At 46.0% G+C, this 23,869-nt stretch overlaps 1 protein-coding gene across 1 annotated transcript in view; it reads left to right on the top strand.

Moving 5' to 3' along the window:
- The window catches only part of CACNA2D3 (calcium voltage-gated channel auxiliary subunit alpha2delta 3), a 2,522,256-nt gene that overhangs the window by 2,179,442 nt on the left and 318,945 nt on the right, over positions 1-23,869 (top strand). The window contains exon 29 of the mRNA XM_078662383.1: positions 8,903-8,947. Coding sequence (XP_078518509.1) covers positions 8,903-8,947 — 45 coding nt within the window. The remainder of the gene's footprint in view (positions 1-8,902; positions 8,948-23,869) is intronic.

The following is a 23,869-nucleotide window of genomic DNA, read 5'->3' as shown; positions in this document are numbered from 1 at the left end:
GGAAGTGAGGGCCGCGCGGAAGGGGCGCCCGGGAGCAGCGGACTGAGGCGACGGCGCTGGGTCACACCACAGCGCATCGACCCTAGGCGGATCACGAAGGGCAGAGACGACTCGGCTGGCCATGACCCGAGAAAAGTGAGGAGGCGCAGCGCTAGGGGACTGGGGCCGCCCGCTGGACTTCTGAAGCCGAGACAGACACGAGGAGGTGCCCATCCCCCCCCCGACCTGCAGCGGAGGGACGGAGCAATACTGGGGGAAGCGGACCCGGGATCGGACCCCCGACGGCGCCTGCTGCGACCCTGGGCGGTAAGTGCTGCGAAGCGAGGAGCACAGGGCGCAACACCTGCCCGGCTCACCCGGCGCCACGAACTACCAGGCAGCCAAGAGACACCTCCAGGGCGCCCAGTAGGCCACATCCAGAGACACAGGGTGGCAGAGGGGCAACACCGGTGAGAGCCACTGCCCAGCCAAAAGTTCCGCTGCTGACAACGTGCGCAGACCTGAGGTGATTGCCGGTTGGGGGGAGCGCCAAGGGGAGACACTGCCTGATACTCACGCCACCAATGCCCGCAGCTGGATACTGACGGACCCCGGCACACTAGAGTCCACGGCTTAGCCGGAAACCCGACTCACCAGGGAATACGAAACCCGGATTAAGTCCGACTGCTCAGGCCGCCCGCCGTAGCCACGGAGAGCCGCGCACACAGAACCATAGAGACTGCTGGGAGAGTAGGGCATCGTGGGGTGACACTGCCAGCCGCACGTAGCCCATAACTCCGGAGCCCTTGGAAACACGGCGCTACTGGACACCCGACGAAACAGGGGGTAAGCGAGGAGCTCAGAACACGACCAACAGCGGGAGGGGTACAACATTGCCCACTACCAGAGTCCTGAATGTGATAACGGCTGCCACCGACGCAAGCGGCGCTTTGGACGGCGCGACCGCACAGGAGGCTCAGAGGCGACAGTCACCTGCCCTGGAAACGCCACAAGACCACGGACCACCACCCCACCCGGATGTCTGGAGGTGCCGGGAAGCGCACAGGAACGGGGAGCACGTCCCAAAAGGGCAAAATGGACAAGCCGCAGAAACAAGCGGACGCAGATCCGGTGACGGCCAGACTGGACTCGGTACTGGCGGCCATGGAGCGCCTGGAAAGTTCCATCCAGTCCACCCGGACATCCCTGGAGGCGAAAATAGACGGAGTCGCAATAGATCTCACACACCTGAAAGAGGACCATAAGAAACTGGCCGAGCGCACCAAAACCCTGGAAACCGCAGTGACGGACATAGACCCTCGAGTCGCCCAATCGGACAAACATATTAAGGATCTCCTCAACAGAGTGGAATTCCTAGAGGACAGGGCAGAGGATGCAGAAGGGAGGGCGAGACGCAACAACGTCCGCATAGTAGGTTTGCCAGAAAAATGGGAAGGCAAGGATCCGACCGCCCACGTGGAGGACTGGCTACGCACCCTGTTACCCGAAGGCACCCTCTCGCCATATTTCGTGGTGGAACGGGCACACAGAGTCCCGACCAGGCCGCTCCACACAGGCTCAAACCCACGCCCTTTTCTAATCCGAATCCTGAACTATAGGGACCGGGACACTGTACTAAGAGAAACCCGAAAACTGGGCACCATTCAAGTTGAAAACGCGAACATAATGTTTTTCCCAGACTATACAATCCAGGTGCAGCGCCAGAGGCTATCGTTCCTAATGGTAAATTGGAGGCTACGCCAACTGGGGCTTACATATTCCCTCCTATTCCCAGCGAAGCTCAGGGTGATAGCGAACGAGAAGACACACTTCTTTGACTCCTCGGAAGACGTGGAGGCCTGGCTGGACAACGGGACGGACAAGAGCACGGGGAGGTCCGGAAATCCGGACAGGCCCAGGAGACACCGAAGACCCAAGAGGAGACGTGGCGCCAGGTCACCCTCCCCCGCGGCCAGCGGCACCCAACATAGCGCGAGCCCACCGGAAGAGGACATACGCAGAGAACAACAGGAAGCCCTGCGGATGGTCTCGGAGCTCAGCGGCTCCCCGATACGGCGTTCCCCGCCTGCCACCAGCCCTAGAACGTCGCCGAGTGAAGATGAGGCGATATATGGTCTCCCGGATTCGCAACTCTCAGGTGGGCTGCCAGACATCACCCCACAAACGTCGGATCTGTACGGCTGAAGTAGTGCCGCAACACGGGGCTCTCGGCGAGGGAAGCATTGGCAAGGCGCTGCCCGATGGCAACGGACACCGAACCCGCAGTAAGTAATGACGATGTCACACTGGCAATTATCAACTGCGGGGCAGACGCCCCAAGGAACCCACACCACGGGGGCCACCACCACTTTGCAGGGTCCCCATGGGAAGGCGAAGGTTACCGCCTACAAGCTTGACCAGAGCAGTGGCCCCGTGTCTTTACAAATATACTGTTCGATAGCCGATGGGCCGGCCGGTTGACCACTCAGACTAACGAACGCATCCCCCTGGGAGGGCGCTCACGCCTTCATGCTCAACAGATACACACTGGCTGCTTGGACTGCGTGATGTATAGCAACCCCCCGGACTGGATTGTTCGCACTTTTCGTAGAATGTTTGGAAGGCTGCCCGTTTGGCAACCGACCCGATGGAGTTACCCCCAGTTAATGTTTACCCCCCTTCTCCCTATTGTGAAACGCTGCATACATGGCTCGCAGGGGTGCTCGCTGAACTATTCCAAGGGCTGCTCGGACAAAGGAGGAGATACTCTGACACTGGAAACCGGAGGGCCTAATGGGAGGGTGCTTGGAACAGGGGAGGGTGCGAGTGTGACTGCCTTGTTGAATGCTGATGGCTGAAGTCAAAATGTGTACCTGGAATGTGCGCGGAATACACACACCCGCGCGCAGGTACATGATTTATTCGTACCTGAAGAGACACAAGGTACAGATAGCGCTCCTACAGGAGACTCACCTGACATCACCAGAGGTACACACCCTGCGCAGGCGATGGCGAGGTCAGATCTATGCAACTGGGTTCTCCTCTTACGCTAGGGGGGCACTGATATGGGTGCGACCAGGGCTCCCGTTTGAAGTTGAGGACTCACACATAGACAAGGAAGGGAGGCTGGTGGCAGTGAAGGGGCGCCTGGACGGACGCCCGCTGGTGGTGGCGTCGCTATATGCCCCTAACACAGACCAACAGAGGTTCCTGGAAATGGTGTCCACAACCCTGGCGCACTGGCACGGGATCCCCTGGATATTGGGGGGGGATTACAATAGCGTATTAGATACCACACTGGACCGCTCATTCCCACCTCTACCCGGCGCACCAGTGGTGGGTGCCATGAAAGCTCTTATGGCCTGGGCCTCACACTGGAATCTGCATGATGTGTGGCGCCACCGGAACCCAACGGCCAGGATATACTCGTACTACTCAGGAGCTCATACCCTACACACCCGGTTAGACAGATTCATGCTCACAGATGATCTACTCCCTCTGGCGACGGAGGCGCTATACATGGGTAGGACACACTCCGACCATAACCCACACATGCTGACGATCTCCTGGGCACACACACGCCCCCCTGTCCCCAACTGGAGGCTGCAGCCGGACCTCCTGCTAGACGCACCTTTCCGGAACTCACTGTTCGCACACATTGTACACTACTTCGAGGATAATGCAGGTACAGCCACATCTCTGCAGATGGAATGGGAGGCGTTCAAGGTGGTCATTAGGGGACAATGCTTGGGCACGCAGGGGAACCTCAAACGCCAGGTGGAGAGGGACTTACACAGGGTGGAGGAGGAACTGAATAGACATGAGCGGGACTCGGTGGGAGGGCACATCACTGGGCTTCACAAAGCGCAGGCGGCCCACGAAAAGCTACTGGAGAGGCTCAGATGTCTGAACTTCGCGGCTCACGCGGCGCGCACACACGACAGGGGGGACAAGCCCGGCAAGCTGCTGTCGTGGCTCATCGCTAGAGAAGATCGGACGCAGCCAGTCACGAAAGTACTAGGCGCGAATGGAGTGCCCTTACACACACAGTCAGAGATACACGGAGCGTTCACCGCACACTACAAAGCACTATATCGCTCTTGCCTACCCACGCCCGCCCCGGACACGGAGGAGTATCTTAATCAGATACTGCTGCCGACACTCACTGATGCCCAACGTGCCGTCCTAACGGCACCCATAGCTCCCGAGGAGCTCCGGGAAGTCATAGCGGCGCTCTCCAACGGAAAGTCCCCCGGCCCAGACGGACTCCCAGCGGAGTTTTATAAAGCATACCAAGACCTCCTGGTCCCTGAACTCGTAAAACTGTATGAGGCAGCACTGGACGACTCCTCCCTGCCCCCATCTCTGAGTGAGGCTACACTGGTCTCCCTCCTGAAACCGGGTAAGGACGGGGCACTCATGGGCTCATATAGGCCCCTTGCCCTCTTAAACACGGACTACAAAATACTAGCTTCTATGCTAGCGAGGAGACTGGCCCAATACACGCCTACCCTGGTCCACCCTGACCAGAACGGGTTCGTACCCACACGCAGCACGTCACATAACATCCGCCGGCTATTTAGAGTGCAGGAGTACGCGAGAGGCCCTTGGCCACTATCAGGTTGCATAGTATTGGACCTGGAGAAAGCATTCGACTCGGTGGAGTGGCCGTTTCTTAGGGCGGTTATGCAAAAGTTTGACCTGGGAGACGCTTTTCTGGACATGGTGGGTCTCCTATATCAAACGCCAACAGTTCGGGTCCGGATAGGGGGCCTACTATCGGAGGCCATACGGGTGAGGCGGGGCACACGGCAAGGCTGCCCGTTATCACCTCTACTCTTCTCGTTGGCCATGGAACCGCTGGCGGAGATACTGCGGATGCAAGGCGCCGAGTGGGGCATCCCGTTGATAGATGGGGTACACGCAGTTTCCCTGTATGCCGACGACCTACTCCTCTACGTCAGGGACCTAACACGGATACCGCCGGGACTAACCGGCGCCCTCCGCGAATTCTCAACACACTCGGGACTGAGGGTCAACTGGGGTAAATCTGGGGTCTTCCCCTTTCACCCGGATATGCAGGAATGCGCAGTGCAACTAGGGGACACGACACTGACATGGTATGCTGGCACTTTTAAGTATCTGGGCATCCACATATATAGGAATGCAGCAGATATACTGGATGGCAACCTGATTCGAGCCATAAATTCCTTGCGGGCCCAGATCCAATTTTGGGGCACGCTCCCGCTCAATGTCCCGGCCAGAATCACCCTGACTAAAATGATAGTCCTGCCTAGACTACTGTACTATTTTTCGAATATACCAGTGTATGTCCCGGCTCGGGTCTTTAGAGACTTGGAGACCCTTACACGAACACTGATCTGGAATGTGGGGAGACCAAGGGTGGCCCTGAAGAAATTGTATGCCCCGACGGCCTCGGGGGGACTCGCGGTCCCGAATCAAGAGCATTACTACCTTGCCGCGCAACTCCAGTGGGTGGTGGCCTGGCTTGCGGGTAGGAACCTAAACGACACGGCCTCGACAGTCCCGGCCCTGACCCATGCAGAAGCCCTCGCACTATTCCACCCACTCAGAGGAGCGACACGCGAGACGCAGCTGCACCTGGCAGTGGCACTGCGATGCTACAGGCGTGCACTGCGATTGACCAGGGAAACTGCCCCCTACGCACCAGCCCTGCCGCTGGAGGGACTGCCAAGGCCTGGGGGAGTGGTGACAGCAACACACCTACATGACTGGGCGCAGGTGGGGCTCGAGACACTGGCGGACTTGTATGACGACGGGGCCATGGTACGGTTCGAGGGGCTGGTGGAGAATCCGGGACTGCCAGCGGGACACTTCCTGATGCATGCATCAATGATGCGAGTCCTCACGGAACACTGGGGCGATATGTCCGTGGAACCCGAGACCCACCTCTTAATACAATACCTGCACGTAATGGGGGCGGGGTCACACGTTGTGCACTGGCTAACGCAGGCACTGAGGTCCCACACGACGGCCTCCCTTCAGTCGCTCAGGGATAGATGGACCACTGACAGGGGGAGGGACTGGTCGGATAAAGAATGGGAAAGGATCCTAGAGGGGCCGCAACACGTCCCTCGCAACTCGAGATTCAGAATCATACAGTTCTATATCATGCATAGAGCATACTTGTCCCCGGACAAGGTTAACCGCTACTTTGGTTTGAATACCTCCAAATGCCCGCGATGCGCGCTCCTAGACGCGGATCTCCTGCATATGCTGTGGGCATGTCCCAAGCTCCGGACGTACTGGCACGATGTTACCGCGCTGTTGACAAAAGGGACTGCGCTGGGCCAACGACACGACTGGGACACCTGTGTACTGGGCCTTCTCACCAGGACCAAACATAACAAAGCACATATGAGGTTCTGGGATCTGGGGCTGATAACCGCCAAGAGACTCATAACCCGCCACTGGAAAGCCGTGGAACCGCCCCTGCCAAAACATTGGTGCGCCTCTCTCATCTATTGGGCGACCGCAGAAGGCACGGTGCTATGTAGGGAGGAAACGGCGGGGCGGAGGGCCATACCGATAGCTCAGGTATGGGAGGGCTTCCTGAGAGCATTCACCAGAGCTTGCCACGATAAAGGGATATTGTAAGGAGATGGCTCCTCCCCAGTGGACAGGGGGGGGTCAGGTCCAAATCACAGACTGAGTGGCGAGAGAGGGGAGTATCGGGAGCCACACATATATGGGCATGAAATACCACCCCAGCGACCCACCGCCCACCCACACGACCTACCCCCCCCCCCACTGATCAGCGGAGCCCACATATACCCTCGACCCCACAGGTGCGCCCACACCCGAGACCCAGAGCCACTACACACCGCCGATGCCTCCTCCCCCGAGCACACTCAGGGCCAGCACCCCGCAAGTCTACCACACCCGAAGATGCCTAGGCAGAACCAATACTGCAGCACCCCCCCCCCCTTACTCCGAGATCGGACTCTTCACACCCTCACCTACTCTCCTGTTTTCCCCAGTTTGAATTGGTGGCGTTAGCGGCACGGGACACCCCCCAGTTGTCCACGCCGGATCTACCTTTCCCACCTACACCTCTCACTTTCGACACACGGCGACGACACACAGGAGTGCAGCTCACATGCAAGCCACGACCGCAACCTTCTGCCTCACGGAGGCGGACTACTAAACCTCCTAGCCGGCCACGGTACATATGCAGGTTGCTTGGAACCGGGCCCGGCTGGTTATTCACACTACTGAGAGACAACTTGCTACGTCACCAACCAGTGGGTCGCGAGCACCGGGGGCGCGGCTGGCCATCAGGCTGCCCGCCCTGACGGGTGAGGTCTGGCACCATAGTGAGGCGAACAGAGCGCATTACACAGTATAGAAGCAATGGAGCGAATGATTTGGTGAATGCAGGGACCGCCCCAAGATAGCGGATGGTATTTATTAACAGTGAGTGCATTTATTGGTTTTCTATAGTCGCCAACGTTCACATTGATGATGTAAGACCTATTCCATTTGTTGTTTCCCCTTTGAATTAAGCGCACAAGAAATGTAATTGTATGCCACGTGTACCAATAAAACAGATTTAATAAAAAAAAAAAAAATAAAAAAAAAAAAAAAAAAATAAGTATGTCAATAACACTCTGAAGATGATTTAGGTATTAATATGCCTCAATACGATAGAATGTTTGTATATCAAAGCCATTGCAAGATGTCTTCCGCTTTCCTTGATTGTAACATGTGCACGAGGGTGTTTGGTATTTAAAAATGGCTGTAAGCACCACTAGACGAGCGTGACCAAGCCGTATTGGCGAAACGCGTCGTGGAGATTGTTTCATCTGCCTAATAAATTCTCTGAATTGGAGCTCTGGGTGTCCTGTTTTCTTCGACATTTTGAAGATTTGTGGAGTGAATAATTAAGCCTGCTGGTGGCTGTAACAGGACCGCCCGTGACAGCCTGACTCCTTTACCAGCAATAGTGGGAAGTTTACATATATATATATATATATATATATATATATATATATATATATATATATATATATATATATATATATATATATATATATATATATATATATATATATATATATATATATATATATATATTGGTCTTTGTCAAAACAATTATACAATTATAATATATATTCAAATTAAAGATATATATATTTTTAATAGTTGTACATTATGTATGTGTATATAAACATACACACTTTAATATATATGTATGCAGGTTTGTTTAAATTTGTAAATATTTATATATATATTTTTAAATATTATTTAAACATATTTAATTAACATTAATGTTATATGTTAACATATTTAAGTTTTCCTTATTTAAACTAAATATGTAATAAAAAACAATAGTTGTGTATATATTTTTTAATATTAATGAAAAACTATATTTTTGGTGACATTTTTGTAATTACCATAATATGTATAATAAACTATATTTTTGTGATCATAATTGTGACACCATTTTTTGGTATTACATTACTTTTGATATTGTGTCAGTTAACCAAGACCTAAATTTCCATCTGTATGATTCGTAAAATATGCGCACCATATTAATATTTGTGTGTCTGAATTCAGATTAAGATAGTTAATTGTGTTGGGAATATTAATAAGTCTCAATTAAAATATTAAGGTGGAAAAGTAGCACAATGTACTATGTTAGTTTAATACCTATTTAATTCCCAATAAAAAATTGCCTTCCCAAAATTAAATTATGTCAAAACCCATACCGAACATGGCAATTTTACTTAAAGAAAAGCAAGAGTAATATTTGATGGCATGAGACAAAATTCCAAAAATCACTCATTCTCCCTTTTGTCCTTTTGCACATACAACATTTATTCTGTTATCTGTTCACAAATTCATTAATTATTTTAAACCTTGGTTTTCTTGTCTACAGTGTGCATCTCTAGATGGCAGGTGTTCAATAAGCTGTGACGATGAAGTGAGTATGTTTTTAATGTCAATTATGTAATGTAACAGTCATATTAAGATGTGATGAATGAAACTACAGATGAATGGCATGCGAAAAATATTTAACATCTTTCCAGAAGATATTTAATTTCGTCATTGTGATCTTACTTCATCATACAATAATGCATGTAACCTGATTATCAAGATACGTTACAAGTAGTACTGAAACAGTGTGAAATTAGTTAAATATAAATCATAATGAATTCCACTTGTAAGTTCTGTCAGGTAGGTACAATTTAATTGACTTTAGCTTTGGCAGAGAAATCGAGAACTGCCTTGAAGAAAAGCTATTTCCAATTTCCAAGACCTTCTATGCTCCAAGAATTAATCTAGAAAGTTTATTGAGACCTGGCAATGTGATACAATGAAACAAATAAAATATACATCAACTACCTGGGGCTCTTGTTTGGTTTAATCCTATTTTCTAAGCATCAGGAAATCCATTCAAGTTGCAACAGAGATTTTAAATTATGTGCACCTTTGTGCTGCTTAGTTTACTAATGATGGGTAGCCAAATATTTAGCCTACCTTAGTGTAAAAGGTAACGTTTACATAGAAAACCAATCTCAGACCTTTAATCATCTAGTAATGTTTTAGCATGGCTCTTGACCCCCAGGGTAATAAAGTAATTGAAGTGCCTGAGAGAATGATTTGGATAGTGTTCTATGTTGATCATCATTCTTAATTCAGGTTCCGAAGTCTGGCACTTAATTAAAAATAACTATTGCAGCAGAAAATGTATAAAATATTATTCTCAAATTTAATAAGGATAGATCAAAGAACTTCTAGAATCTGACAATTTAAGGAAATACAATTTTGATGCAGAAGAATGCATGTATTTGTTTTTATCTGGCTCACCATTTCATATTTGTGGGCAATTGAATGTTTTAAAATAAATCCTATGCGTGGCACATCATTATTTCCTAGTTACAGCATGATTATCCTGAACGACTGTTCTGCTATGTACACTATCTCCATATTTGGCAACCTGTGGCTGACAAAAAGCTGAACATTCTGATGGATAGAAAAATAATGTTCCTAACAATGTGGAAGTCGGGAAACATTCCTTCTTCAGACCAACGGATAAGTGGAATGTCCAGTCTTCTGCCCTGTAATCTGTATCCTGTTAAAAAAGCCTGTGTTCCAGAAACTCATTATAAGCTCTTACAGTGTTTTCTGTTATTCACTATATTACAGTCATGTTGTTATTTTTGTAAACATTTCTATTCTGAAAGGTATTTATGTTTGTTTATCATTTCAAAAGTTAGGTAATGGAGGAATGTGTTGAATCAGTTTGTATGAGACATTTTCTATAGATGAGCGGTATGCTGCCTTTAGACTATTTGATCTGCTTTGGTGCATTATTTCATATGTGGCAGGAATACAATATCAAAGAATGAGGGAGGGTGAATTAAGTTGAATTAAGTGCAAGAATATCTTGGTCTTGGTCTTATAACAAGGCACAAATAGTAGTTATAGGTACTACTGGGTACCTGCACGTTAAATATAGTGGTGGGTATAACTTGTGTAATTCTTTGTAGTGTAATCATATATGGTTTCCATATATAATTTTTATATTATTTCTGGGGTCCCCGCTCATAGGCGGGAATATTCAGTGCTTATGACTTTGATATGGATACCCCTGGAAGAGAACTAGGATTACAGGTAAGTAACTTATCCATATTGTCAATAACCTAGAACTCTCAGTTTCCCAAACAATTGTGGAAACAGGTCAAACCCTTTTCAAAAATGTATTAAAAAGCTCTAATCTTTGCAAATAAAACATGAACTGAGATTGTAAGAAAGATGATACACGTTATTATAATGAAGGTTTTCAGAATAATGAAAAATACAAACAATCTAATCCTGGTAATTGTTCACAACATTGCTATTTCTGATGGCTACATCTGCCTGTGGATTCCTCACCTTATGAATATCGCCAGCGCCAGCATTCTGCTGAAACTTTTTTCCTAGCTGTCCACGCTGACGAGGTCGTCACAATACCATGGCTCCGCAGGCGGCTCCGCATGACGTCACTGGAGCCATAAGGGGACCACGTCGGGTATTTTGTCGCTGTTTTTTCTGGGATTTTACATACTTTCGACTGGATACTTTGTTATTTTGTTTGATCTTTCTGTGTTTTGGCACGTCTGCCCCAAGGAAGTCGGGCTTTAAGCCCTGTAAGGAATGCTGGGGTCATATGTCTATCACTGACCCTCATGAGGACTGTCTTTGGTGTTTGTCGTCTGATCACGACGTTGAGGGCTGTTCTTCTTGCAGGAAGATGAATCCAAAGGCTCTGAAGGAACGGGAGGCCAAGCTATATATGGCCAAGGCAAGAAAACAAAAAAGGGGTCGGAAAAGGTCAAAGTCCAAGTCATCGAAGTCGCATGGCTCCAAGAAAAAGCATAAGAAGAAGAAAAGGCATTCTTCTCGGCGCCAGTCATCGAAGGCTTTGATTTTGAGGTCGCCTTCTCCAGCTCCTCGACGTTGAGGAAAGGACTTTGTCTCTCCTTCTCCTTCTGTGTCGCCTCAGGTGACTCTGGTCCATTCTCCATCTTACAAGGGGACTCCGGAGCAGTCACCGACGTCGAGATTCTCACAGACTCCAGAGGGTGTGTCGAATCCGGCTGATGCTGAGGTTCCTTTGGCTCCTGCTGCTCCGTCTGTGGCTCCAGCGGCTCCGACTCCGGAGGTGCCTTGTATGGATCTCGACCCGGCACAGTACCCACAATTTCCGGCGCCAGGTTTGCATCCATCGCATTTTTTTAATGCAATGTATGGCGTGTTCGCCAGGGCCTCATACCCCTCTGGAGCACCTTCGGGGCCCATGGGTCGCATGGCATTTAATTTGGGTGTGCCTCACCAGTATCCACAGGCCACCTTTGTGCCGTGTATTTAGACGATGTCATCCTCGCAGTTTCTGGCTCCGAGCATGTCGACGCCGTATTGGCAGTCCCCAACTCCATCCTGCGAAGCTTCTCGGATTCGATCGGCGCCCGTTACGACAGTGGATCCTCCTTTAATGCCACTCCCGGAGTCATCGACGCCGCGTGTGGCGCCGCCGCAGCCGGAGATGACCTCGAGGAGAGAAGTGCAAAGGTTATTGGAGGAGGAGCGGTACCAGGCAGAAGAGATGAAGGAAGGAGAAGTATATAACACCGAATATATGTTTGATGGTTTGTGTGAGGCAAGTGGACTTGATACTTCCCCAGAGTTGGACTTTGCTTCTCAGAGGGCTTGGTGATGCAGTGCGCACAACGAAATTCGTTGTATTTATTTAAATGTTTACTTACCTGTAAAACTCCCTAATCCATACATTACTACACCCCACCCTGCCCCTCCCCTGCCCACGTCACCGCCCTACAGAAACACCTACTGCCGACCGCTACTGCTCAGGGAGTCAGTCAGGATCTCCAGAGAAGCTGCAGTGGATCTGTGTTGGTGGAGCGTGGAGGGCAATCTGTCTCAAGGAAAGCCCTTCCACCTTCCTCCATCCGTGGCCATAGTGATAACTGATGCCTCTACTCTAGGGTGGGGTGCTCATCTGGGGGATCTGGAGATCAAGGGTCTTTGGTCTCCAGAGGAGCGATTGCTTCATATCAGTTTTCTGGAATTGCAGGCGATACGGTTGGTGCTCAAGGCCTTTCTCCCTTCCCGTCGCTGTCAGTCATTTCAAGTCCTGAAGGACAACACTGCTGTGATGTGGTACGTCAACAAGCAGGGAGGAGTAGGGTTGTACCTTCTTTGCAGAGAGGCGTTGTGGCTCTGGTCCTGGGCTCGGGACCATCGGATTTGTTTGATGGCAAATCATCTGGCCGGGGTGCTGAATGTGCGTGCGGACAGTCTCAGTTGGCAGTTCTCTGCCGATCATGAGTGGAGGCTTCATCCGGAGGTAGTTCAACACATCTTCCAGATGTGGGGAACTCCTCGGTTGGACCTGTTTGCCACTTTCGAGAACGCGCACTACCCGTCATTCTGCAGTCTCCAGTTTCCGAGGCAGGGAGCATTGGGGGTCGCAATTCAGTTGAGTTGGAGCTCACAACTCCTTTATGTGTTTCCTCCCATACCCTTGATTCCTCTGGTTCTGAGGAACATTCGCCAAGACAGGGCCCAAGTTATATTGATCGCCCTGGATTGGCCAAAAAGGGTGTGATACACAGACCTCCTTCACCTTTCGTCGAACCCTCCGCTCCGTCTCCCTCTCAGGGTAGACGTCCTCTCATAGTTGGGGGGCAGGTTCTACACCCCCACCTCCAGAGCCTGCACCATCATGCCTGGAGATTGAACGGGGCAGCCTGAATCCTTTCTCTCTCCTGCCTGACATGGCGGATGTTATATTATCGGGCAGGCGATACTCCAGCAAGTCTATCTACTCCTACAGGTGGTCAAAATGTGTTAAATGGAGTGGAGAGAAGTCTATTGATCCCTTAAAAGCTCATCTTTCTGATGTTCTTCGTTTTTCGCTGCATTTGGCCCAGCAGGGTTGTGCTGTGGCAACTGTTAAAGGATATTTATTCAGCTTTATCGGCAGTTCTTTGTTTGCCTGATCAGCCGTCTCTTTTTAAGTCTCCGATAGTTTTAAGGTTCATTAAGGGGCTTACTAACATGTTTCCGCCCTCTCCTTTTATTATACCTCAGTGGGATTTAAATCTAGTTTTAACTTTCTTCATGGGTTCCCCCTTTGAACCTATGCATAGTTGTCCTTTGAGACTGCTGTCTTTCAAAATGATCTTCCTTGAGGCTATCACTTCGGCTAGGAGGGTGAGTGAGCTTCAGGCTTTGATTTCAAAGCCTCCGTTTCTGACCATACATGCTGAAAAGATGGTCCTCCATGGTACTCCCTTCCATCAAGGACAGTTCCTATCCTCCCCCTCACCCTTCCAAGGTGGAGGAGAGGCTTCATCGATTGGATCCTAAGAGGGCGATTAATTTCTATCTGGATAGAACAAAGGACTTTCGACAGGACGATCAGCTGGACGCATAAACGGCAACGCGGTGCACAAGCGCACTTTATCCAGGTGGATCATCTTGTGCATCAAGATCTGCTCCGGTCCGGCTGGTAAGGAGCATCCTGAAGGAATTAGAGCTCACTCCACCAGGGCTAAATCATTTACTTCTGCCTCGTCCAGGGGTTTTCCTGTAGTGGACTTCTGTAAGGCAGTAACTTGGGCCTCCCTCCACACTTTCGTGAAGCATTACTGCTTGGATTCCGAAGTGAGGAGGGACGGCCATTTTGTGTGCTCTGTTTTGCAAGACTTTTTGTTATAGAAGGGTGGACACCCTCCTCCAGGAGCATGACTGCTGTGGGATTCTATTAATCTGGTGATTAGTCCACATCAGCAGAGCAAGTTACTTACCTTCAATAATGCTTTTTCTGGTGGATACAGTATCTGCCTGTGGATTCCTCACTGACCCACTCGCCTCCCTGTTGTCCACCCTCTTATACTTTAAAAAGAGGTATTTATTAATATGGTTATTTCATATTGTCATTTAGTGTTGCCTTTGTGTAGGTTTACGGGAAATGTTTGCTTTCTTTGCTTTCCTATTTTACTTTACACTGTGTATTTGTGTGAATACTGTGTATTATGTATGCATTGTCTCTATGGTCAGACCACCCATTTGCCTCTGTGGCACCGAAAAAAGAGGTGGAACCAACATCATCACGCAAACGTGGTCCTCTTATGGCTCCAGGGACGTCATGCGGAGCCTCGTGCGAGCCATGGTATTGTGATGACCTCAGCGGTGTGGAGAGCTAGGAAAAAAGTTTCCGCGGAATGCTGTCGCAAGAGATATTCATAAGGTGAGGAATCCAAAGGCAGATACTGTATCCACCAGAAAAAGCGTTACCGAAGGTAAGTAACCGTTCTTTAATCTTTAAATCATGTCCCACTAATGTTGTTGCATCTAATTCCTGTCCTGTCAGTAGCAGTGTACTAGGTTTTCATGCTCCTAACATTAATGCTGCTTGGCCTGTGCTTCTGCACCTGTTATTGACAATTGTTCCACCTCCCTCAATATCTAGCCTGTTTAATCTTCTTGACATGGCAGCCAACAGACTGCCTCCAACATTATTACTTCTTCTAACCACATCAAAGGTCTGTCAAATGTATCTAATTCTCCAACGTCAACTTTGCACCTCTCTCCTGAAGCTTGTCCTTGTGTCATAATAAGGTGATGCATTACTTGTTCATCAAAACCAACTTAAACTTTTCTGTCTATACTAGGGTTTTTGTGAGGTGAATTCCCTGCGTTGGCTAATCACCTAAAAGCAATAAAGGGGATTGTGTGGGTGTCAACTTTACATGTCCTGTTGACATAAGAGGAATTCTTCTTCATTACACTTATCTGAATGCACAGATACACAACTTCCAAACACTTGGGAATCATGCCTACTGGGACTATTTCCTAGAAGTAAAGCGCACAGAGCTACAAGCCAGTTCCTAGATCTGGGCCTTGCTGTGGCTAAAAGACTTTGGAAGTTTCAGGACCCTCCGGAATTATTGTCTTGGTCTCCCTCTGTCCTAAACTGGGCAACAGCTGAGGGTGCATCCCTTAGAAGAGAAGAAACACTGGGGCTGCGTAAATTCCCACTCTCATATAATCGGTACTAATTTCTGGTAGCACTTCAAATCAATTTACAACCTGAATCAGAAATATATGTCTCTCAACAGGTAGAGTTTGAAAACAGTTGAGTTTGAAGATTTGAGCTGACTCTTCCCAGGATAGGTGGGGTATGGAGCCTTATCTAGCAGCACATATAAGAGGAACTGTTATGACTGGAAAGCATTAGAAGCATGACATTGTAATGATGCACAATTTCTGTTAAAGGGGGGATGCCGTGAGCACAGTTTTTGCCTGATGTTGTTTAGTTTGTTAATTTGGTATATACATTGTTCTTTTAAATTTTGCGGGAGATTGGCATGATACTTGCAATCACTCTGGGCGATATTGTATGCACATCGAACCTTATAATAATATCTACAATTATAAGATTATTGAAGGGAGACAGCTGCTTTGATATGCATGCCTGATAATCTTGTGTAAAAATGTACTGCATGCATGTGTTAAGAACCTGGTTAAACTTACTGGCAATTTATTATATCATACTGTTAAAATGATACTAGAAAGATCAAAGAAAAAGAAAAATAAGATGCTTTCTCATTATCTTTAAATTTGGTCTACCTCCTAACACTTCTCACGTTTTTGCCACGAGGAGCTTAGTTTGCCATATGTTGAGGATCCAGTTTTGCTGTCTCTCATATGATTATGGCTATAAATTTGAACTAACCCTCAAGCGTCTCTCAATTGGGCCATCATTATTTACTCTCATACCTCCAATGATGCAGTTAGAATTCCTTGGCTGAACTGTATTAATCTTCATTTAGGAACCTCAGCAGATTGTCTCTGTTTTCTAACCCTAAAACCAACGTTAAGTGAGGTAAAACATGGTTAGGCAGCACTGTTTGAATACATTGTGTAACTTACTTGAGGCGTCTGAGCTTCTTAAACCTTACATTTCTGTGTATCTTTCGCTGTTTCTTTGTTGCCTCAAAGTGTGGCTCTGTTCACTGCATCCTTTCTTTCTCTAAGGTGCTGTACATCTCTCATGCCATCTTGTGTTGGCCATGGGATGACGCATCACCTCATCACGTTTGCATTTTTTCATTATTGTAGATTCCCTCAAGAATTTTAATTCTGTTTCGAAAAAGCAGCCGTATTATTAGGTGTAGGCCCACCTAAATGTGTTCACAGATGCTGTCTGATTTATGCGAAAGGGGATTTTTTTTTAATGTCTAATTGTAAATAAGTGTTTTAGCCAAAGGAAGATTACCCATTGTGTCATCACTGTTAAATAAACGTGCATCTTTGAGGCAGATGCTCTAAACCAATTCATTTATATTCTTTCTGCGAACTGAGGATACACGGCCAACCTCAAAACACCGATGTATGGACCAGAAAATGCCAAGAGTGATAAAACACAATTTTATGGAGCAAATGTGAAGTGGTGGTGTCCGATTTGCAGTTGATTGCAGAAACAAAGAAACAGAAATCCTGAGTGGGAAGACCGTCCTAGTTTAGGGGGAAAGAAATTGTAAATTATAGCCTCAAATTTCAAGCAGTTATGTGTTGCATTTACAAGCTTTTAATTCAAGTTATCACCTTTTCAACTCTGCGGAGTCCCGTGGAGTGAAGCAACCACCAAAGTAGAGTTGTGTTTGGCTTTCTTTCCGGCCTGAGATGACATTGGTACATAGCACTTACACAGACCCACGCACAGAGCGTGCCTAAATACCCCACTGGGCTGCAGCTGTGCAAATTAAGACCTTGGCAGAACAAACAGATAAGTCTAAAACAAAACAGCACATAAAAATACAGGTGACATGCCAGCGCAAAGGCTTAATGTGCAGACACTGGCAAATCACCGAAGCCAGGATTCATTTGATCCTGATGGTATGTCTGCAAGAACAAAGGCAGCAAAATACACATGCGGATGAGGATCACAAAAGAATTACTGCCATGGATACATCCAGCGTGCGTGTCATCCAACAGGAGTCCAGGAAGAAACACGAGAAACTCGAGAGCCACAGTAACATTGCCAATGTTAATAACATGATTTGTCTGATGGTTTGTGGTAGAAGAGTGTGGAGTGCATTACAGTACCCAAAGTGTTTTCAAAGATAATATGGGAGAAATCACGTGGATCCTTGTAAGCAACTAAGTCTTACTTTTTGCCTTCTTTTAAATGGTATTCCTAAAGGCAGCATTCTTAAAACGAAAAGATGCTGGTGACTTTTGAATAAATGTCACACTTTGGAAACTATGGAGCCCATTAGGATCGCGGACGGTCTTGAGTCCGTCCGCGACCCTTGAGGAGGAGGGAACGTCCGCATGGGCTGCGGCGTTCCCTCCTGTGCAATTAGGATGTGAACGCCACCCTGGCGGTCACATCATCTATTTTTAACATTGCGGCGGGTGCGACTTCAAGCTGCACCCGCCGCAATGGTAAAAAAGCACGCATTGCATTTACATGCAGAAAGCTGCAGGCACCGCGCGGTGCCTGCCGCTGTCTGCATGTAAATGCAGGGGGGTACCATAGGCACCCCCCATGTGCACCCCCCTACCCCCCCTTCACCCTGGGGGCCCGCAACGGGCACCCAAAGTGCACATCCGTATGCTTTTCCACGGCGGAGAACCCGCCGTGGAAAAGCATATCTGATACGCAATCCTAATATGGCTGGCGGTGTCTGAGAGACACCGCCACCATATAAGAGCTTTTCCGCCGCGGTTGTAAGCCGACCGCGGCGGAGAAGCGGCGGACATAAACCAAGACCCACCAGCCATCCTAATTTGGCGGTGGGTCTTTGGAGGCTCCACGGCGGTTTTCCGGCATCCTCTGGGCCGGCGGTGGCTTTCGCCGGCCCGGAGGAAGCGGGAAAACCGCGATCGTAATGTGCCCCTATGTTCGATTTTGGAGAGGAACTTTTAGCATCCTGCTTGAATTCTTGGTTTTGGGGTGAAGAAGAGGTATAGTACTTCCAGACGAGCTAAAAACTGGCCGGCATATTTACGAGTCCTTTGCTCCGCCGTTGCATCCCTTTTTGTGATGCAACAGCGGCGCAAACCACCAAATCATATTTATGAGGCCATTCAAAGCCACTTTGGAGGGCTTTGAATGGCCTCAAAGATATGGAGTATGGCAAAGCAGTGCAAATTCCTGTGTTGCCTTACTCCGTGCTAAAGAGGTGTTTCATGGGCATTGCTGGGGGTGTTCGCACGCAATACTCATGAATTTTGACACATCAGAAGATTTACTACACCATGGAAACCTGTGTATGTGCCAAAATCTTGCTGTTCCCCAGGGGAGGCGCAATGAGGAGAAATAACATTATTTCTCCTTGTTGTTTCCTCTTTCTGCATAGAAAGAGGAAAAAGCCTCCCAGAATTGTTTTTGTGGAGGAAGGCACCTCTTCCTGCACAAAATACAACCTGGCATGCAATGCAAGCGCCCTTGCACCATGGTGCAAAGGTGCCCTATGTTGATGCTAGGCTGGCCAACCGGTGCCATTGCAGGGAAAAGCACAGGAATTCACCATATGCCATAGATACAGCACATTCCTGTCCATTAACTTTGATGCAGGACAGAGCAGCAAGTTGACTTGTTGCGCTGCTGTGCACCAAATCCCCATAAAATTGCTCCCTGGTTTCTATATAAACATCCACGTTTTGCTCTCTGCTATGGTGTGACTTGGCGACCCTGCTAGTGTGATGTAGCACACAAGATAAGTAGTAGAAACAACATAAATTATGCTAACACATCTGGGCCTGCAGCATTTTGCTTTTGTCCTGTGAAAAAAAGTATGAAAAAAAAATCTGCCTCCCATGGGTCTGATTATGAGTGGGTTGTTGTTTTACGACTCATGCATAAACCTGCCAAAATTGAAAACAGTAAAAGTATGTGTATTTTCCATATCATGCAGAATTTTGTTCATTAAAAACCAACATTTGCATGTTATTCCCCCAAAACGTGTAATTGCCTGTTTTTGTTTACCCCATTAAATAATGTACTCTGGGGTATCATTATTCATGAGGTGGGCTAAATAGGACCTTGTCAATGACCCACTCATAATCAGAGCCATAGTTACAGGTATTTGCATTCACTGGAGATAATAAACATACTGTGCCTGTGGATCTTGGTTATATATTGTTGTGAGGAAGAGCAGGTATTGAGTTCAGTTGCCGACAGAGTTCAACCTAAACTGTGTTGCTGGAGGCTCATGTCAGGTGCTATGGATATTAGCCATCAGTGATGGAGTTGAAAAAGATGGGAATGTGCTGGAGAGTCTGGAATCTGGAGACTGCACAGGTTGATGTTGGCTTCTCAAATGCAATTTCTTCTTATTATTTTTTTTTTAATTTCAACAAGTTTTATTTAAAAGATTTATTATATTTGCAGTACAGTGTCTATAAAGTGAGGGTAATACAGCTGTGCATTCAACGCCGTTGGTGTTACAATAGGCGTGTTGTAGATGTATTGCGGCACCGTGCCACAGACGGACATTAGGTATTGGTAAGGTGTAGTGCTTGAAGGGTAGTTTGCTCAGTATCGTGATAAATTTGATTCTCTTGTATGTTTTGCCAATGTTGATGGGTGTATCTTTTGTAATTTTCTGCAGCCAAGGGATTATGTTTTTGCGAAATGGATAAATAGGATGTTTGTATCCATGGGCCTTATTATGAGTCTGGCGGTTTCCTTTACTGTCCAACACCTTCCCTAATATGTATAGATTAGAGAGGGAATATGAACTGTCACCTCTTTAGTGTCCAACACCTTCCTCAAATTGGTATAGATTGAAGTGGTAATAGTAAACATCACCCGTTTAGGGTACCTCACCTTCCCCAAATTGATCCATATTGGAGTGGGAATAGTAAATGTCTCCTCTTTAGTGTTCATCACCATTTTTAAACTGGTATAGATTGGAGTGGGAATAGTAAATGCCACACCTTTAGTGTTTCAAATAAATTACACAAATTGACATGGATTGGAGTGGGAATAATGTGTCACACCATTGGAGTCCAACACCTTCCCCAAAGTAGTATATATTGGAGTAATTGTAACTATCATCCCTTTATTGTCCAACACTTTGTTACAAATGGTTTATGTTGGAGTGTGATTAATTAATTTTATAATTTTAGTGTGCAATCTTTTGTATTAATTGTATTTTGTATGCAGTAGAAATATTTTGTATTATTTAATTAGTACTGTTGATGTTTAGCTATATAATAAAAAATAGTTCTCTGTAATAAATAATATTATTAATTTCGTAAAAAATGTAAATAATAAAATACAGTGGCTTAACAACCTCAAACTTTTGGTAAATTCGATAGGATTGGGAGCGTCTTGGACCTCGCAATGCCCTCCCACTAAACTAGAAGTAAAAAAGTTATATTGGGAATGGGTAGATTCCAAGGTACATGCCAATTCGACCTTTGGCCCACCAACGATTAAATTTTTAGAACACAAAGTGCGGCGTTTGACCGAGCCCTTTCTGGATTTTATCCAAATTCCTAGAGATAGGACTTTGTTTTTAAAATTCAGATATGGTACCTTGCCCGTTAAAGAATTCATGGCAGGTTGGAAAAGTATGGAGGGGATAGATCTTACCTGCCCAGGCTGCAGTTGCCCGAAAGAATCTCTGGGCCACTTCCTATTTGCATGTTCTGCCTATAAACTTGTCAGGAACAAATGGCTGAAACCTGTGTGTAAATCCATGGGCGTGAAAGATCATAGATCAGCCCTGCGTATTATGACATGTGATACTGTTTCATTGTATATTGTCTGTGGGGTCTCAAAATACTTAGCGGGTGCCTGGTTAATTCGCTCCAGAATGCTAGGTAACTCAGCAAACCCGTCTGAACTGACTAGCTAGTATTATCATTGCCTTTTTTTTTTTTTTTTTTTAAGTTTTAGAACTATTCTATTTTGCTGTAGTACTTTGGGACGGACTGCTTTTTATGTATTTTTTGTATGTATGTATGTTTGTACTTTTATGATGATTATTTGTCGAATAAAGTATCTACAACAGTTAATTTCGTATTTTTGTATAATAGACATGTTACATATTTCATACATTTATTTGTTTTCAAAGTTTATTTTATTTATATATTTACATTTTTAAACATAACATTCAAATTAATAATAAACATTTATATATAGATAAATACATTTCTAATATATTTTTATTACATAAAAATATAAATCGTATTTAAATTATATTCCATGTCATACATTTTTCAATTTTCTCCCTGTGTTGAATTTTTTTGTAACTTTTCCTAAATTATTTTATATACATATTTTCAACATCACTTTAATGGAAGCTTTTTGAGTATATAGTAAATAATTGTAGCTATTATGTACTATTATTTAATATATATTTATATTTTTTATTGTTTATAACATTTTCTTTACATGTTTTACAAGTTTAACATTTTGTAACATTTTTAATACATTTCTTGAACATTTTTACATTTTTTCCCATTCATTTCTATGGGCAAAACGTCTTTTTTTGTTTCATTTAGTGGGCATTCTTTTTTCACCGCTACCTTATATGTTGTAGTCTCTTTGTGTCATTTTTTGTCTATTTTTCAGGATTCAGGTTGCAGTAAAGTGCTGCTATTTGCCAGAATCGGTAAGTCCTTTGCAAAAGTTGTTTAAGGTTTTTGAGGTTAGGGAGGGGCATAGGGGGGTGGTTTAGAGGTTAGTTACAGTATTGTTTTTTTTTTTTTTTTACATTTAGGGCCCTATTATGATGCGGTAGGAAACAACTCTGACCGTCGGTGGGAGCCCTTCCGACCGCATCGTAATATGCCGGTCGGATTCCTTTCCAACCTCCTCATTACAATGGAGGCAATCGGAAAGGAATCCAAGCGGTCATTCTGACTGGCTTCCGACGGTCTCGGAGAGCCCATCCACCAGTCGGAAAGCGGCCAGTAATCCAAAAAGGCACCTCTTTCACCCTTAGGATTACGATGTTGGGTTTCGGCAGCCTTTCCGTGCCGGCCATTCTGACACAGAAAGGCTATTGAAACTCAACTTTGGGGGCCTCCAGCAGGGCTCCCTTGGGTGTACTGCCTTTGGTTGGAGGCTGAGGGGGGACCTATGGTGCCCGCCTGTTGATCCCTGCACCCTGTGGCAGGCACCGTGAGGTGCAGGGATGAACTGCACCTCCTATTTTATAATGGGAGCATGCATTCCGGCCAGAATACATGCTCCCATTGTAAAGTATGGGAATGCGACAGTGTTCAGTCGCAACCTAATTAGTAATTCCTGACCGCCGACCTGGTGGTACCGGTCGGTCCCATGACCGAGACGATGTTGGGCAGAGGAAGCTCTGCCCGACATCGTAATAGGGCCCTTAGTAGCATTTTTTAATACTGTGTAGTTTGGGGCTTTTGTACACTTTTTTAGTAATCTTTTGTTTTGTTATATTATGTTATGGATTTTTTGATGATTAAGTGCAATGCATGTACATTTTTGGTAATGTTAAATATTTTGCAGTCAGTTTTCTTGTTTGTTTTACCGATTTTTGTCAACTAACATGTCCACTGGCCTGTCGGAGTTACAGTTTTGTTTTTATAATAAACCAATCATTTTTACTTTGATTTCCTTTTTACGAGTTTCCACAAGTGTATTTTTGAACACTTTTTGTGGTATTTTATGGTTCTTACATACTTTGGTTTGGTTTTATTTTAAAAAAATGGGGGCTTTTCGGAAAATATTTTTCCCTTTTTTGGGGGATTATTACTTTTGACCACTTGGATACAGAAGAAGATCTGCAGCTATTGAATGGGAAGTTTCATTTATTTTATATTTGTTGGGTGGAAAATGTGATATTTTATTGTTTGCTAAAATATTATGTAATTGTTAGTTGGAAATGTATGGTTTATGTGTTGTATTTATTTTACATGATGGGTAGAGTTTGTTCTTTGAGCTTTTTGGTTTGTCGGGCTTACATTGTGCATGCAAATAATGTATGTATTATTTATTCATTAACATAGATATATATATTTAATATTAAAGTTTTAGTTAATGTTTAGACTGATGTAATAAAATGTTTATTATTTGTAGCATCTTGGTTCAGAATTGATTGCACTTTTTTGGGACTTTTGTTAGTTACTATATTTTTTATAATATGCCTTTGGCAATTATTTCTACGAAATCTACTCTCCTGTTTATAATTAGTGTGCCTTTAAATTGTACCATGTCGTACATTCTTTTGGTTTGTTTGTAAAATTTAGGTGCACTTTGACTAACAGATAGCTCCATTCATAGTTGTTGGTATCTTTGCTCTTTTTGTAATGCTTCTATGAATTTATAGAGTGTAGGCTGGGC

The sequence above is a fragment of the Lissotriton helveticus genome, chromosome 9 (genome assembly GCF_964261635.1).
Source record: "Lissotriton helveticus chromosome 9, aLisHel1.1, whole genome shotgun sequence".
NCBI lineage: Eukaryota > Metazoa > Chordata > Amphibia > Caudata > Salamandridae > Lissotriton > Lissotriton helveticus.
This window is presented reverse-complemented; position numbering and strand designations above follow the sequence as displayed.